At 42.0% G+C, this 16341-nt stretch overlaps 1 protein-coding gene across 1 annotated transcript in view; it reads left to right on the top strand.

Moving 5' to 3' along the window:
- Positions 1 to 16341, top strand: part of nbas (NBAS subunit of NRZ tethering complex) — a 409584-nt gene that overhangs the window by 79256 nt on the left and 313987 nt on the right. Inside the window, 4 exon segments of the mRNA XM_030047740.1 lie at positions 433 to 578; positions 1754 to 1838; positions 1840 to 1892; positions 14416 to 14494. Coding sequence (XP_029903600.1) covers positions 433 to 578; positions 1754 to 1838; positions 1840 to 1892; positions 14416 to 14494 — 363 coding nt within the window.

The raw sequence follows: 16341 nt of genomic DNA, 5'->3' as shown, positions 1-16341 counted from the left end.
TACCACAATGCCAGACAATGTTGGGGCAAATTCTTGGATTGTGTCTAAATGCCATCTCATAGGAGGAGGGAGAAGGGGAGGGACAGGGAGGGGGAGAGAGAGGGAGAGGGAGAGGGAGATGTGAGCAGAGAGACAACAGGAAGTGAGAGACAGGCAGAGGGCTCTTTGTAAATCATCACCAGTGTGGCTTAAATAAATACACATAGAAAAAGAGGACGAAGCTAATACATGCTATGTGGAGAGAGATTGTGGAGAGGAAAGGAGGAAGCAGAGGAGAGAGAGAGAAACACGTGGGAACAGTGTTTTTTTCAGGTTATGTTAATGTGTGGTGATTATAGTGTTTGTGCATGTGGGTTAACACAAGTCCTTTAACAGTTTGGAGTGAAACCCCATCCACAGTTTGTGTATCTTATTTCCTTCCATCCCATCCAGAGCAAAATCCGCAAGCGTTCATGGTGCTGCATGAGGGTGGAGCGTGTCCGGGAGAATGTTGATTGCAGCCAAGGAGCTACTGCATATGGCCTCAAGGGAACCGACTGGATGCCCTCATTGCTATAGGCAATGGAGAGACGGGGCAGGTGGGGGCACGCACAAAAGACACGTCAACATTATGTACACTCCTGATCAAAATTTTAAGACCAGTTGAGAAATTGCAAGAATTACATTTTGCACTGTTTGATCTAAGAAGGTTCAAAGTAGAGCTTCAAAATGCAAAAGAAGAAATAGGAGTGAGACAAAAAAAAAAAAAAAATTGAGTAAGCAATTTATTGCAAACAACCATTAAACTGAAATAGGCTGTTCATCAGCTGATCAAAAGTTTAAGACCACAGCCTTTAAAAGCCCAAATCTAGGCAAAAATGTGGATTCAGTGTCATTTTCTGTCAGGTATCCACACTGTCATGACCTCCTGATGGCAAAGGCAAAAAAGCTTTCTTGTTAATCACCTCAAACATTCGTTTCAGCATGCTTGATGCTAGTGTTTCCAGGAAGCAAGTGGGAATGTTGCTCCAAGTGCTGAAGATGGCTTCACGGAGGGCATCCACTGTCTGGAACTGGTGTCCATTTTTGTAAACTTCCCTTGCCATCCAACCCCAAATGTTCTCAATTGGATTTAGATGAGGGGAACACGCAGGATGGTTCCAAAGAGTGATGTTATTTCTCTGGAAGAAGTCCTTTGTCAGGCGGGCATTGTGAACTGCAGCGTTGTCCTGTTGAAAAACACAGTCATTACCACACAGACCATTTCGGACCACATTACCACTTCACTGAGATTTGCAAATGACAACATGACAAATGAGAGCTGTATCTATAATTATTAAAATGATAGATTTAAACACCCATCAGTGATGCTGAATTGATGTCAGATATCTTGTCTTGAAATGCTTGTAAAATGTGTTTAAAGGCAGCCTCAACCCGTTGACACCTAAACAGATTTCTTTCAACAGCATGGAAAAAAAGGCAATTAGCAAATTGCCAAAAAATTACGGAAACTAGATTAACAAGGCTGGGTAAATTTGGGTGACCACCCTGATATTGAAACACTGATCTGATTTGACATTTTGTGTCCATCATGTGATTATCTGTTTGGATGTGTGTACTCCATTTCTTTTGGTGTGAGTAAACATATACAAAGTGGTCAGCTGTTTAGTTTCAGCAGAATGATTTGGACACATCAATAGTTAGTGTCTACTCTCAATTTTTTCTATTTTTTCTGTTTTCTATTTTTTTTCCTCTTTTCTCTGCCTTCCCCCAGGTTTATCATGCCAGGTGACATCGACCTTGACGACCTTCCCTATGAGGATTTCTTGTCAGACCAGGAGGAGCTGGAGAGGAAGAGGCAGTCAGGAGAACAGCAAGAGACGAGAGCTGCTGGCCAAGGTCGACTTCAGAAGGTACACTTCCCATCAGTAGCCAGACAACAGATGAGGAGGCGGACAGAGTCACAACAGATAGAGCTGCTTTCTATAGCATTTGCTTATCTATGGGATGGGGATTTAGTTTTTAAAGAAATTACCAGAACATTCTAATGGCAAGTGAAAACATCCTTCAACTGTAAAGGCTGATTTATGGTTCTGTGTACGTGTAGCTTATGGAGGGTTTGCGTAGCAAATGCGTCCCTTGTGGGTCCTCTGCGACCACCGCAGAGGCTTGCCGCGCGCCTCCCAAAATTGTAACTACGCATTGGACTGGGCGCAGACCCTGCACAGACACAAGAGCTATGATTGGTCTGCCGAACTAGATCATTTCCGACATTTCGCCCCTCCGATTCCCTTCCTGCTGTAGTATCACATTCTAGTAGTTTTTACCTTAATACTTTGCACCCTCTGTTAGTATTTATTTGCGCATTTCAATTCTTTTGCACCTTGTTTTGCACTATTTGTTTGAGAAAATAAAATAAAGGAAGTTTTGTAAAAGCATGACTGTTTATTTACAATGCCATAAAAAAGGTTTTTGAAAATGCTTGTGAGTGTAGGTAACAATATAATATTATATCAAGGAATTGCTTATCGTACTAGACCGACAGGACGCAGGAGCATGAGAGGCACACACCATCTGCGGAGCAACTCCGTGCACATGGCGTCCAGTGTCCGCAGAACCATAAATCGGCCTTAAGACCCATGTGGAAGCTCCATTTTTGGCGATCATCGATCCTGCTCAAGTGTCTTTTGAACAAGTTATTCTGTGGCTGACCCTGTACTCTCGCCTGTGGAGGAGGAAAAGTGAAAAGTGACTATTGTGATTATTGTATGTTTCCGCCTGTACAATATTGTGTTTTTTTTTGTTCTCGTTGTTGAAGTTGTTTATACCGTTTTTTTCACTCAACTTTAAGACAAGCTGGGGTGCTACCAGAGAGTCTTCAACTCTCAGTAGTTGTATGATGGGGTGATGGAACCTGACCATGCAAGTCGCCTCATCGGCATGTTGTGAAGCAGTTGTGTACATAGCAGTGACGTGCGGTGAGGTTCATGGTTGGTGAGGCACCGACTGCTTTAGAGTCAGATTTACAAATATATAAACCCAAAAGGGTAGCTTATTCAATTGGCTACTGGTTATTTCATATCTCATCAGCATTCTTCACACACACACACACACACACACGCACACACATGCACACATAAGGTACATATTAAAGGTACGTAAAGATAAGAAAAAACATTACAATTACAGCAGCGAGAGAAAGCGGATAGAGGGCATTTGCTCCGCACCCTCCGTGTGTTGGCCGTCGCAATTCTACAATTCATACAATTCATACAACACAAATGAGAGTATAGAGAGGTGTACAAAAACACAGATTTCAATTTTGACCTTTAGTGAAATATTCAGTTGTTTTTAAAAGCTTGTAATTCTGATACTTCAATCAATTTAATATAGATTGCTCAACGAAAAGCATGAAAAGAAAAACAAAGAGTATTTTATTTAAGGCCAAAATTTAGTTTTTAAATATTCTATTGTATTTTTCTTAGTCTAATCTCATTTTTTTTTATAAGATTGAAATGAAAACTGTTTGTGGTCTTACCTTTATTTGTAGTCCATGCACCTATCCCTCGCTACAAAAATCTCTGTTACTTTGTTGTAAAAGTCTTCCTTATTTTCCTTTAGTTTTAAAAGTCTCTCCACCTCAATCGAGATGATCGCCAGGGAGGAAAGTCGTCCTGAATCAGTCCTATTTCAGTCTTTTCAACGCAGAGAATGACCTTTCCACAGACGCTGTTGTAGCTGGTACAGTGAGCACCAGTTGGAGTAACTTTGTCGCCTCAGGAACAGTCTGTAGCAGATCCTTCTGGGCCAAAAAGCTGAGAAGCTGTCCAGGAGATTTGCATTCATTCCTCACCGTTTGTGAGCTGTACAGTCCGATGAGATCAGCCTTTAGTCTAACAAAGTCAAAAAACTTTGCATATTTTTACAGGCTCTGCAGTTTGGTGTCATCAAAATGTTGTGACATCTCATTAAATTTTGTACCGTCGACCAAACCGAGGAAAGCTAGCTCACCAAAATGATCAAACCTAGCTTTCAATTGAACACTGATGTTGTCCAGAATGTTATAGAACATTCGTTTTCTCTCATCTTTGACTGACTGATTTCTTATGCTATCGTTTAGGCCAAGTGTGCTGCATTTCTGCTCAAATCGCTCATACAGTGCGTTAAACTCCTGTCTCATGCGTTCAACATCTCTGATGGTGTCGTGGATTCACGCAAAACAATATCCAATGTCCATGACTTTGTTTTGCAGCACTCTTAAAAAGTGCATTGGTTTCACTGAAAATGCCCACATATGCCATAATTAAAGAGCATGTTGATGCTTTTGACAGCCATCGATCATATCCAGCGGCCATCTGAGTGTCATTATCCCAACTGTCAGGATTTTCAATCATGATACAGAATACAGCACGCAGATCAGATTGGTACATGCTTGTTGTCTGCAGCAGCCAAGAATTTGAACTCCATCTTGTGGGCGCTGCTCTTGGTAAGCACCGTTTCACAACATCATCCAGTAAGTGGATGCGCTTCCTGGACGTGCTAAAAAACATGGTGTGTAAACATGGCCTCGGGCACCTTTTCTTTAATTTTGGCCTGCACCCCATTAAGCTCTAATGCCATCACAGCAGCTCCGTCATATGTTTGAGCTACTAGCTTTTCAACACTGTATTTCTCCAACACTCCCAAGACATACATAGCTACAGCAGGGGCTCGTCTATCATCACTCACATCATCAAATCCCAAAAACGCCTCCTTCACTTCACAGTCCACTTCACTTTTAGCTACATAGCGCAAAATAACAGAGATCTGTGCTTTGTTTGTGACATCCATTGTCTCGTCTACCTCTACAACAACAAATGGGGCAGCATTAATCTCCCTTTTAATATAATTTCTAATCACATCACCGACTGCTTCAATTAGATCGTTCTGTATTCTATTTGACAAGCCAGAAAACAGTGGATGTCTCCAAATGTCTAGCTAACCTTTCATCTTTCTCAGCAAAAGCATGTAATAGTTCTACATAGTTGCCACGATTAGAAGAGCTTGCCCTCTCATCGTTACCACGAAATGCCAACTCCTGTTTAGCTAGGAAGCAGGTTGCATTAATGAGGTCTTTCAAAATCTCTCGGTTTTCCTTTACCTTAGCATTGTGGATGCTAATATTGAGTCTCCGCTGTTCGTTCAAAGCCAAATCGATCCTTGAGCTTCCAAAAGTTTTTAAAGCAATCTGGCTTTGATTGTGAGTGGTCGATCTCTCATGTTTGCCGAGGCTTCGTGGTAAATTTTCATGTCACAATATCCCGTGTTAGTCCAGACATTGTCACAAGTTGAGAACAAAAGGCAGGGAAAGCAGTAAAAGCGGTTTTTCGAAGGACAGCCACACAGCCAGTCTTTTCGGGTGTACCACTCTGTTTGAAAAGAGCGAGTTATCTTCTGTCCCGTAGTTTGAAGCAAACCTTTTAGCTCTGGCGTTGGTCTTACGTTGTTAATCACTTCCACTTTTGACTGAAAGTCCAGTTTTGAGAAATTTTTAAGCTTAGATATATAATCCTCTTCCATTTTGGCAGTCCGACGGAGCAAAAAAACCCGGCTCGCAGCAGTGCACTTGACTCGCTTGGCGCCTCTGTGTAGAAGGACAGCAGCAACAAGCACCCGTTGGCTCACATACACCCCTTTCACTGGGGCAGAGTACTATCTGCCTCATCCTGTGCCTTTTCACTGCGATTTTATGTCCCATCAGCAAAACTAAATATGTCACTTACAAACATTAAACTTTAATGGTTAAAGACATTAGCCAGACTGTGGAAAATCAGGGTATATAAACATACTGTATCTGCAAACATTATATTGGCATGCAGAGATACGGCAACAGGCATGTGCCAATTGCATGTATCAACCCAATTTGTGATGGATTGCGCATTCAGAGGTGAGGTGAGGCTCGTTGCTGCCGCACCTCGTGTTTCACCCCTGTATTTGAACAGGAAATATGCAAATTCAGCAATTTTGACTATAAATATGTTCGAAATTAGTCATACATAAAGATCAGTGGACAAATATTAATATTCATTTTATGTTATTATTATTTTTTTTACTTGTCATGATGACAGGTGAGGCTCTGCCTCACCTGCCTCCCCTGACCACACGTCCCTGGTACATAGGGGCAAGAAAGTGCAAGTCGTCTCCTGTTTGGAGAGCTGTAAACAAGACTTTGAATGCTTAAATAATGGAATTATTCACAGTATCAACTGTGCTGATGGGGAAAGCATCTTCACTGAGATTTGCAAGTTTTAGAAAGATGGAGAGGTGACAGTGTTAGTGTAAGCATGAGTGAGGAGGTAAGAGGACAGCCGGCTGCCAAATGCAACAGTGATTGTTTGACACAGGGATTAAAGTTCTCCGTATCTAGACAGATTTCCGTCAGTTAGAAAAAGAGGGGAAAAAAAGAAAGACAAAAAAAAAAAAGTTGCATGTGCAGTTTGTTGTGGTACGGTTTTGACTATCCAATGAAATCATGTTAGGCATTAAACTGACGCTGTTGTAAACCAATAAAGCCAGCCAGAGCCTTGGTATTAGCCAATCAGAAACAGAGGAGGGCGGGTTCACCCCTGCCCCGCAGGGAAGGATCTGGGGTCAATTTCACAAAGCAGGTTTAATGAAAACTCTGAGGGCCTGTTTACACATACAAGGGTATTTTTAAAAACAGAGACATTTCCTTTCGTTTGTACCCTTCTTTTACACGCAAACTGAAAACGATTCTTGCTAAAAACTCCGGCCAGAGTGGAGATTTAGGAAAACTCCCGCTTCACGTTTGCATGTAAACTGAGAAAAACAGAGTTGTAGGCAGCCAGTGTCACATTATGAACCATCTGATTGGCTTGTGTGGCTTTTTCCTTCTTCCTACACTGCTGCCCATAGCGTTGACGTAGTTGTGATGGCGCTTGACGGCATATTTATGCGGGTTGATGTAAATGAAAACTTTTTTGAAAACTATGCTGTGTGCACGATGTTATTTTGGAAAACAGAGGGAGGGAAATATTCGTTTCTCAAAATACCTGACTATGTTTAAACGTAGCCTGGTGTCTCTTAATCCTGAAATGAGGGAAACTCTGAGTTAACTCAAGGGAGGTAACTCAAAGCAGAGAAAGAGGGGTAACTCTAGCCTGTTTCACAGAGGGAGGTAACTTAAGCTCTTGGTCAGTTACCGCAGTAACCGACTCCATGAAACTAACCTGGTCGGGACCAGGTTTTTCTCATGAAACCTCGAGTTTCTCTCTGTCTCCGCCCTCTTTCAGCCACACGGTATTTAACTTCCTCATTCATTCAGTCAGCAGGCGAGTTTTGGTGTGGCGTATCAGTTCTGCCATGTTATTTAAAAAAAATGATAATTAAAAAACAGTCAGTAGGCCTTTATTAGAAGTCCATTAGTAGTTAGGTGGCGACATTTTTTTCAACAACGATCCCGTGGATGAAGGTGCAGTGTTACTGCGCGGAGAATTAAATATTTGTCGGGGATGGTTAGAAGACTGTGCATAGATGTTTATGCCGAGGTCTTACCTGTTTGAACGATGTTTTTATATTTCATCTTAAGCTGCTGCCAAGTGCGCTTCTCCCCCACAGAATTGCACCTAAATGAAATAAATTAATAGGCTACCATTCAAGCAGTTTTCCCCTGTAATATTATTGTGATTGGAACGGACTACATTTAAACTTACGCATTGACCCGAGCAGCAATGTTCTCCCATGCCGTCTCCCTCTCCTTTGCTGCTGCAGCGGTGTTGCAGTTTTTTTTAAAAAAACATGTTCAAACTCGCTGTATGAATGCATTAAGATTTCCAATTCAACTGGGGTGAAAAACGCAGCCCGACGCTTCCCCATTGCCATGACAGACATGGTGCAGCACATTGCGAGGGAATATGAACTGGCCTGAAAAAAAAAATTCAGTCAAAAATATTTTTTTTGCTTTAATCCCTGTTGTTTGACTGGATCTGAGACAGGAGTGGGGATCATAAAGACATGGACAAGAATGAGTGAATGTTGGTGGAGATTAGTGGCTAATCTGCTGGAGGTAATTTATACCTTTGTTGTTGACGGCCCAGGGAATGACCAATGAAAAACCCTTTAATGATCACTAATCACCTTGCTCTCTCTCTCTACTGCCCCTGCCCTCTGATTGCCCTCTGATTTAGGGCAGGGACATTTTCTCATTTGCACCAGCTGTGCAAATGAGACATTTTCTCATTTGCTCCAGCGGTGGTCTGTGTACATACGTGTGTGTGTTGGTGACTGTTTGTATTATTATTTCTGTGTGTTTGTGTGACAGTCTCTGCATAGTTTCTGTTTAATTATATCCATCATACAGAGTGATAATCACTTTTACCACTCTGTGCGTTTGTGTGTGCGTGTTTACATTCAGCGTGTTTGTGCAGTTCAATCTTCCTTCAGTAAAGTCATATTGGGGGGTGAGGTGTGTTCTGTGGATTTGGTGGAGCGATAGATTCTGATTATAATAAGCTACGCTGTGACAGCTTTGAAGCACAGGATACGCACACACAAGCAAACACACCTCAGGGCAATCAGGGCCAAGTCTCTTTGCGTTAGGCAGCATATATGGGGATGTATGTAGGTTACAGTCCAAGGCAACACTTAAGGGCTTGCATTCTACATCTGAAACCCTGCAGTCCTCAATCTCAATCTAATTTTTTATTGTGTTTTGTTCTCTCTAGTCCCTTCTGAATCATGCTTTTCCCTCGAGTCGCCATATACTGTCAGGACAATTCAGAGAACCAACAAAAAACAAGTCCAAAGTCGACCAGTTTGTCTTTCCTACTGCTCATTTCCCCTCCTCCATCACTACCACATTGCTCTGACCAAGATATAACTTGAGGGAAGTGAGGAAAGAAAGGAAGGAAAGGAAATGAGGCAGAGAAGCAGATGTGAACAGAATCAGGACATTTGTTTAATCTATATCGTCATCTTTACAGATGAAACGACCCTATTACAGATGTCAGTCCAATAACTGATGACAGAGCTCTACAATGGTTGGTATATTCAAAATGCAAGTTATAATGTCATGCTATATAAAAATAATGTTGCATGACACAGTAAAGGCAGAATAAGTAGGATTTTCCTAACAATTTATAGACTCATAGATACAGTGCATAATCCCTCTTAACTGGTGGCGCGCATAGACGCAGCGGCTACAGCTCTCCACTCTCGGTGCCGTATTATATGTTTTTGTATGTGTGAAAGGTTGTGTTTTTAGCTTAAAACACCACCTTATGTTGGGCAATGTACGCGTACAGTTGTCAGCACCTTTTGAGCTTGGGATTGTGCTGCGAGGTACCATTTTTGCCGGACTTTCATCACTACCAGGACATTCCGGAGGACGCCGTTAGAACACCGGGGTCTCCGTGGATAGTTCTTCCCAGTGACAAGTCCAGGAGGAAACGTAAACAAGCAAAGGAAACAACAGTTATCAGGACCTTTTGAGCTTGGGATTGCGCTGCGGGATGCCAATTTCACCGGACTTTCGTCGCTGCCGGGACATTCCGGAGGACGCCGAGGCTGCAGGGCCGGTGCGTTGACACAGCTGAAAGGACAGCCCTTTTGGCCGCCGCCTCCCAGCATTTTCCAGCGCCAGGTCCATGGTGAACACGGGATGACGAACTGTGCTTGCATATCCAACAAGTGTTTTCCGTGACTGTTGCATTTTTTCTGATATCAGAGACATGGCTGCAGCCATCTATTACTGGACTTGGCTATTCAACTAGCAGAATGCACGATGCTTTCTATTCTCCCCTGCACCGAAAGGACTGAGCCCTAATTTCGTTGCATTATTATACGTATATGATTGTGCAATGACAATAAAATCTATCTATCTATCTATCTATCTATCTATCTATCTATCTATCTATCTATCTGTCACTTATGAGCCACTAGAGGTGTGTGTTGGATCTCTGGAGATCCTGCCCTCTGCCCAGGATTTTCTCGTTTGGCTGAGCTCTGGACACTTCTGGGTGTCAGCTTTTAGGGAGTGGATGTGTTGCTTCCAGCCGATAATAGTGTCTGTGATCAGTGCCTGATCAATTGCATGATGTCCAATAGGAAACTATGACAATCTCGGACATGGACCGTGGATAAAAGGAAATATGGTGATATAAAACGTCAAGCAGACAAAGCTTGTTCCACAAGGAGAGTGAATCTGGGGTTGGCTTTCACCTGCTGGCGAGAACTGAAGGAGAAGATGAGGATGAGGAGTGACACACTATTGGCCTGTTTTCTATTGGTTAGTTAGCTGCTGGTGGGCCAGTTGGTGACAGAATATTTTCATTCTGTCGCTTTAACATATCATTCTGTCGGCATCTTAGGAGGTGAAAACTTGATGCCTGCAGTTAGCTTAGCCAAGCAGGAGTGGCCAACTTTGAATGTTGTGTTTACAAACCACAGTCCACAAATCCTACTCATGCTGCTTTTAAGTTTGTTTTTAAATGAATTGTATTTATATAATAGGGCTGAATGTTATAAATACAGTGTCCTATAAAGCCTGTTACAATGTATTGGGTATGGTAACAGTGCAGGACACTGCTTTGTAAAGTAAAGTAAAATAAATAAGAGGTGAAATAATTTCAAAATCACACTTGCTTCAATTACAGTTTCACTTGTTTCAGTTTTTTTTTTTTTTGAAAACCACTAAATATGTTGAAATAAGGCAGAGAGTCTCCAATTATTAGGCAAGTGAGTATTTTGACCTTATTGTCATTTTCATGCATATTTTCCAACTCCAAGCTATACACTCCTGATCAAAAATTTAAGACCAGTTGAGAAATTGCAAGAATTTACATTTTGCACTGTTGGATCTTAAGAAGGTTAGAGCTTAGTAGTAGAGCTTCAAAAAAAAAAAAAAAAAAAATTGAGTAAGCAATTTATTCCAAACAACCATTAAACTGAAATAGGCTGTTCATCAGCTGATCAAAAGTTTAAGACCACAGCCTTTAAAAGCCCAAATCTTGGCAAAAATGTGGATTCAGTGTTATTTTCTGTCAGGTATCTACACTGTCATTACCTCCTGATGGCAAAGGCAAAAAAGCGTTCTCTTCTTGAACGCGGTTGGTTTGTTGAGCTGCATAAGAAAGGCCTCTCGCAGCATGCTATTGCTGCTGAGGTTGGACGCAGTAAGACAGTCATTTTAAACTTCTTCAAAGATCATGAGGGTTATGGAACAAAAAAGTCAAGTGGTAGACCCAAAAAAATTTCACGGGACCTGAGCCGGAGGATCCAATTGGCTGTCCGTCAAGACATGGGACGATCCTCGGCCCAAATTAAGCTTGTCACTGGTGCCAACTGCAGTCCCATAACCATCAGATGGCATCTGCGGGAGAAGTGTTTTAAGAACGAAAAACGTCTTCAAAGGCCTCGTCTCCTTCAACGACACAAAATTGCCCATTTGGAGTTTGCACAAGAGCACCAAACATGGGACATTGAAAGGTGGAAGACAGTTTTATTCTCTGATGAGAAAAAAAATGTAACCTTGACGGTCCTGATGGCTTCCAACATTACTGGCATGACAAGGAGATCCCACCTGAGATGTTTTCTACACGGCACAGTGGAGGGGGCGGCATTATGATCTGGGGGGCTTTTTCCTTCAATGGAACAATGGAGCTTCAGGTTGTGCAGAGGCGTCAAACGGCAGCTGGCTATGTGGAGATGTTGCAGGGGGCATCCCTCATGACTGAAGGCCATCATCTGTGTGGTAATGACTGGGTTTTTCAACAGGACAACGCTGCAGTTCACAATGCCCGCCTGACAAAGGACTTCTTCCAGAGAAATAACATCACACTTTCGAACCATCCTGCGTGTTCCCCTGATCTAAATCCAATTGAGAACATTTAGGGTTGGATGGCAAGGGAAGTTTACAAAAATGGACACCAGTTCCAGACAGTGGATGCCCTCCGAGAAGCCATCTTCAACACTTGGAGCAACATTCCCACTAGCCTCCTGGAAACACTAGCATCAAGCATGCCGAAACGAATTTTTGAGGTGATTAACAAGAAAGCTTTTGTGATTACCTGTACCTGGCAGAAAATGACACTGAATCCACATTTTTGCCAAGATTTGGGCTTTTAAAGGCTGTGGTCTTAAACTTTTGATCAGCTGATGAACAGCCTATTTCAGTTTAATGGTTGTTTGCAATAAATTGCTTACTCAATTTTTTTTTTTTTTGTCTCACTCCCATTTCTTCTTTTTGCATTTTGAAGCTCTACTTAGAACCTTCTTAAGATCCAACAGTGCAAAATGTAAATTCTTGCAATTTTTCAACCGGTCTTAAAATTTTGATCAGGAGTGTATTCCTGTCAGAACACTCAGATCCTAACTTCTTTCCAAAGACAGCCGAATATGTTGAGTTTTTTTAGCTTTTATTATTTTTACATTGCATTCATTTGAATGGCATGAACTAAATTATGTAAATAAAAACCGATTGAGCTAATTGATCTGAATCACTCCTGCATTGTGCATGCAACGTCCTCTACGTTGTTGATGACCACTTGCAGACAATGCGACTGCACATCATGGATTTTGGTGTCTATGAATTGCACTTGGATTGGAGATCTTTCATTAATAATTGATGTTAAATGGCCACTTGTTGATTTTAATGTGTAGCATAGCTTTGTAGATATACATACAAGAATGAGGGGATTGCCTTTCAGTTGCTGAACAGTTATAATTTAGATATAATTGCTTAACACAGTGTTGTAATAGTTTTAAATAAACATTTAAAATCAACTGTCTTTACTTATAACTTCTTGCAGTTTTATCAGAACTTACTTAATTTGATAATTAGACGCTACCAGTCCAATTACACTGCAAAAACTCAAAATCTTACCAAGATTATTTGTCTTATTTCAAGTCAAAAATGTCTTATTACACTTAAAATAAGACATGATCACCTCAGAAGTAACTTGTTTTTAGACGATTGTCTCTTGTTTCAACTGAAAATTAGCTTGAAACAAGTGAAAATTTCCTTGTTTCATTGGCAAAATTTGTTTCTTGTTTCTAGCTAATTTTCACTTATTTCAAGTGAATTTTCACTTTTTCCACTGGCAAATTTTGCCAATGAAACAAGCAATTTTTCACTTGTTTCAAGTGAATTTTCACTTGAAACAAGTGAAAATTGTCTAAAAACTATTTACTTCTGAGGTGATCATGTCTTATTTTGACTAGAAATAAGACATTTTTGACTTGAAATAAGACAAATAATCTTGTTAAGATTTTGCGTTTTTGTAGTGTATTTTTTGTTTGTTTGTTTTTCTTCTTTGACAAACATTTTGTTGATCTATGAGTTCGATTGGACTATCAAGAGCCAAAAACCAAGAGGGAAATTTACAAAATCCCATTGTCCCCATCTTGCCTTTCTTCCACTCCTCTCTCCGCTCTCTCCCTCGCCACCCTTTTGTTTCCTCCCTCTCCATTCCCATTACTTTGCTCTGAAGAGGCAGAGCAAAGTCATAATTAACAACAGTGTGAGCTCTAAGCTGTCGCTCTTTGATGTGCCAGAGAGTGTGTTGAACCAACATTAATCTCTGTTAGCCTGTGTAGAGGAACTCTGATAAGGCCTGATAGCACATTCTGTAATGAGGGATTAGGGATTAAGATGGTGGTATAGAGGTCAGCCCTCCTGTGGTCACTTTGCGGTTTATCCAGGCCAGGTTTTAGGGGCCTTTGGCCAACACTCAGCTGGGTCTGGTTGTTTCCTGGTGGATTTGCAGTTAGGATGGAGTTATGAGAGAAACATGTGGTGCGCCCTGGCATGAAGTTAAGGGTGTATGGCAAAATATGTTGTATTTTACTGTGTGTATTAGGGTTGTGTGAATTAAGGGGGCAAACCATGATGACTAGTAGTAATTTACTACCCTGCAGTTAGTTTGCTTGGGCATACTGTGAGAAATCGAATTTGGTGGTAGAACTCACAGAGCTCTTTGGCTTAGTGTTCAGTCACCTCATTGGCAACCAGAATCCCATACATAAAAGCGATTGGGTCCTTGTGGTCATAGGAAGTTGATTTGTTGTCCTTACACAATGATTAGGAGGGCTTTGTGTGCTATTGTAATGGTTACAGTTGCTTGTCCCAAGTATGGTTATATAGGTTCCATTGGGTGTAGTGGGTCTACTCAATTTACAGTTATTTTAATGCCACAGTGTCTGTCAGCACAGTGTGTCCAGATGGTGTATATTGTCTGGAAGCAGGATTTGACTGTGGCCAGAGCTGCGCCTTCTAATTTGAGCGCTGGTGGTTAGGTTTCGGTTAAGGGTCTTACTGTTTTCCCTCATGTTGATGCAGGTTAATTGTGATTATATATTGAAGTGGCTGTGCAATCATGCTGTTGATTTTGTGTGTGTGTGTGTGTGTGTGTGTGTGTGTGTGTGTGTGTGTGTGTGTAGGCTGACACTGGAACAGCAGGAACTGTGCCGGAGCCGACTGAAGCTACTATCTTACCTGGACCGACTGGCCACATATGAGGTAACAGCAACCACCACTCATCGTTATTTGAAGATTTGATCCTGTTCACATTTGGTTATGACATGCATTTCGATACCGGGATTGAACGTGGACATCACTATGTACAAAAGTGAAGGTGTTCAAAAGTTTTTAAGGAAACATTGAGCCACATCGTATTTGTAGAGTAAATGTGATGCATTCATCACCAGCAAAGACGTGTGTTGTAGTACTGCACTGGTTGTAAGATAGGGCCCTGAATGTTTTTGACTGACTTACTTTATTCCTTATGTGTTACCTTGTTGGTTTCATAATTATTAGGGCCCGAGCGCTGAAACAGCGCGAAGCCCTATTGTTATTGTAGTGTTTTTTGTTTTTTTTTCCTATTATTACGTGGCATTAGGCCTTAATTTGACCCCCTAAACATGCTCAAAAACTCACCAAATTTGGCACACAGGCCAGGTCTGGTGAAAAATATGGTGATAAAATGGACATATGGACCCCCTAAGTGCAGAAATGGGCTCGGTAGCGCCACCTAGGCACACAAAGGCAGCCGCGGTGGCCCACAGGAATGTGATAGAAAGACCAAACCACTGCCGAAATGTAGGTCTCATCAAGCCCTACAATTCACGCGCTGACACCCCCGACCTAAAACCAACAGGAAGTCCGCAATTTGCGTTTGAACGTCATATTCTCGCCCAAAATTCCGCTTTGAACAAAATCTATCTCCTCCCAGGCCGTAAATGCAAGCGGCTTGAAAATTTAACAGATGACAGAGGACACAGTGCTGAACAAAAGTTGCTAAAGACTCCGTCATTACTCGATTCGTTTGGATTTTATAAGCCCTCAAAGTCGGAGTGGCCAAAACCAAAACCTCATTTTTTCCCATGGACTCTGGTGTGAAGAGGCTGACACTTGGCACTAATTAGGCCCCTGGAGTCTAAAGTAAAAGTCTGGCGGCTTTGAAAACTATGCAGATGGAAAGAGGACAAAAATTCCTACAAAAATATGTAGTTTTGATGTGGATTGGACCAAGTTTGTGGGAGCTGTGAAGAGTTTTCAAACGTTTTTTGACTCTGGGTGCTCTGCTCTGCACTCTGCCTGGACATGTGACTCACTCTAGCTGCCTCAGGAATGCGCAATACACACCCATTGTAAGAGCTCAGAGGGAGCAGAAAACACTCTCAAACTAAAACTGCCATAACTCAAAAACGGTAAAAGATAGCAAAATCATGTAAATGGGAGATTTATAGATCCGAGTCTCATGACTCGTTTAAACTTTGAATCAAGTCTGTAACTCAAACGGTGACCGAGCTGTGACGCCTCAAACAGGGGTGGGTTTTATGGATTTCTCCATTAGATTGAATGAGGATTTCTGTCTGCCTGCATTTTGGTGTGATCATGCCACAGCTGCCAGTACTCAAGTCAGTCACACACTAGGACATGCTAAGGGCGCCATCTGCTGGAGGGGCGCTGCTAGTGGCAAGAGGGGCACCAGCAGCGAATGTACTACCAGTGGGTTTTTGTTGGCGTCGTGTGTGTGTGTGTGTGTGTGTGTGTGTGTGTGTGTGTGTGTGTGTGTGTGTGTGTGTGTGCGTGTGTGTGTGTGCACGTGCATTTGTGTGTGTGTGTGTGTGTGTGTGTGTGTGTTGGTGTGAGTGAGTGAGTGAGTGTGTGTGCCTGCATTTTGGTGTGATCATGCAGCAGCTGCCAGTAGTCCTGTCGGTCACACACTAGGACTTCCGCGGCCTTTCAAAATAAAAGCCCAAAACTCTTTCACAATTAAAGCACCGAAAAATACCCTTACAACTGGCACAAACGGACGAATTGTCTACGCTTCGACAGGCGCGCCGTCCCCGACGTGCACGGGG

Source organism: Myripristis murdjan, chromosome 24 (genome assembly GCF_902150065.1).
Source record: "Myripristis murdjan chromosome 24, fMyrMur1.1, whole genome shotgun sequence".
Lineage (NCBI taxonomy): Eukaryota > Metazoa > Chordata > Actinopteri > Holocentriformes > Holocentridae > Myripristis > Myripristis murdjan.
This window is presented reverse-complemented; position numbering and strand designations above follow the sequence as displayed.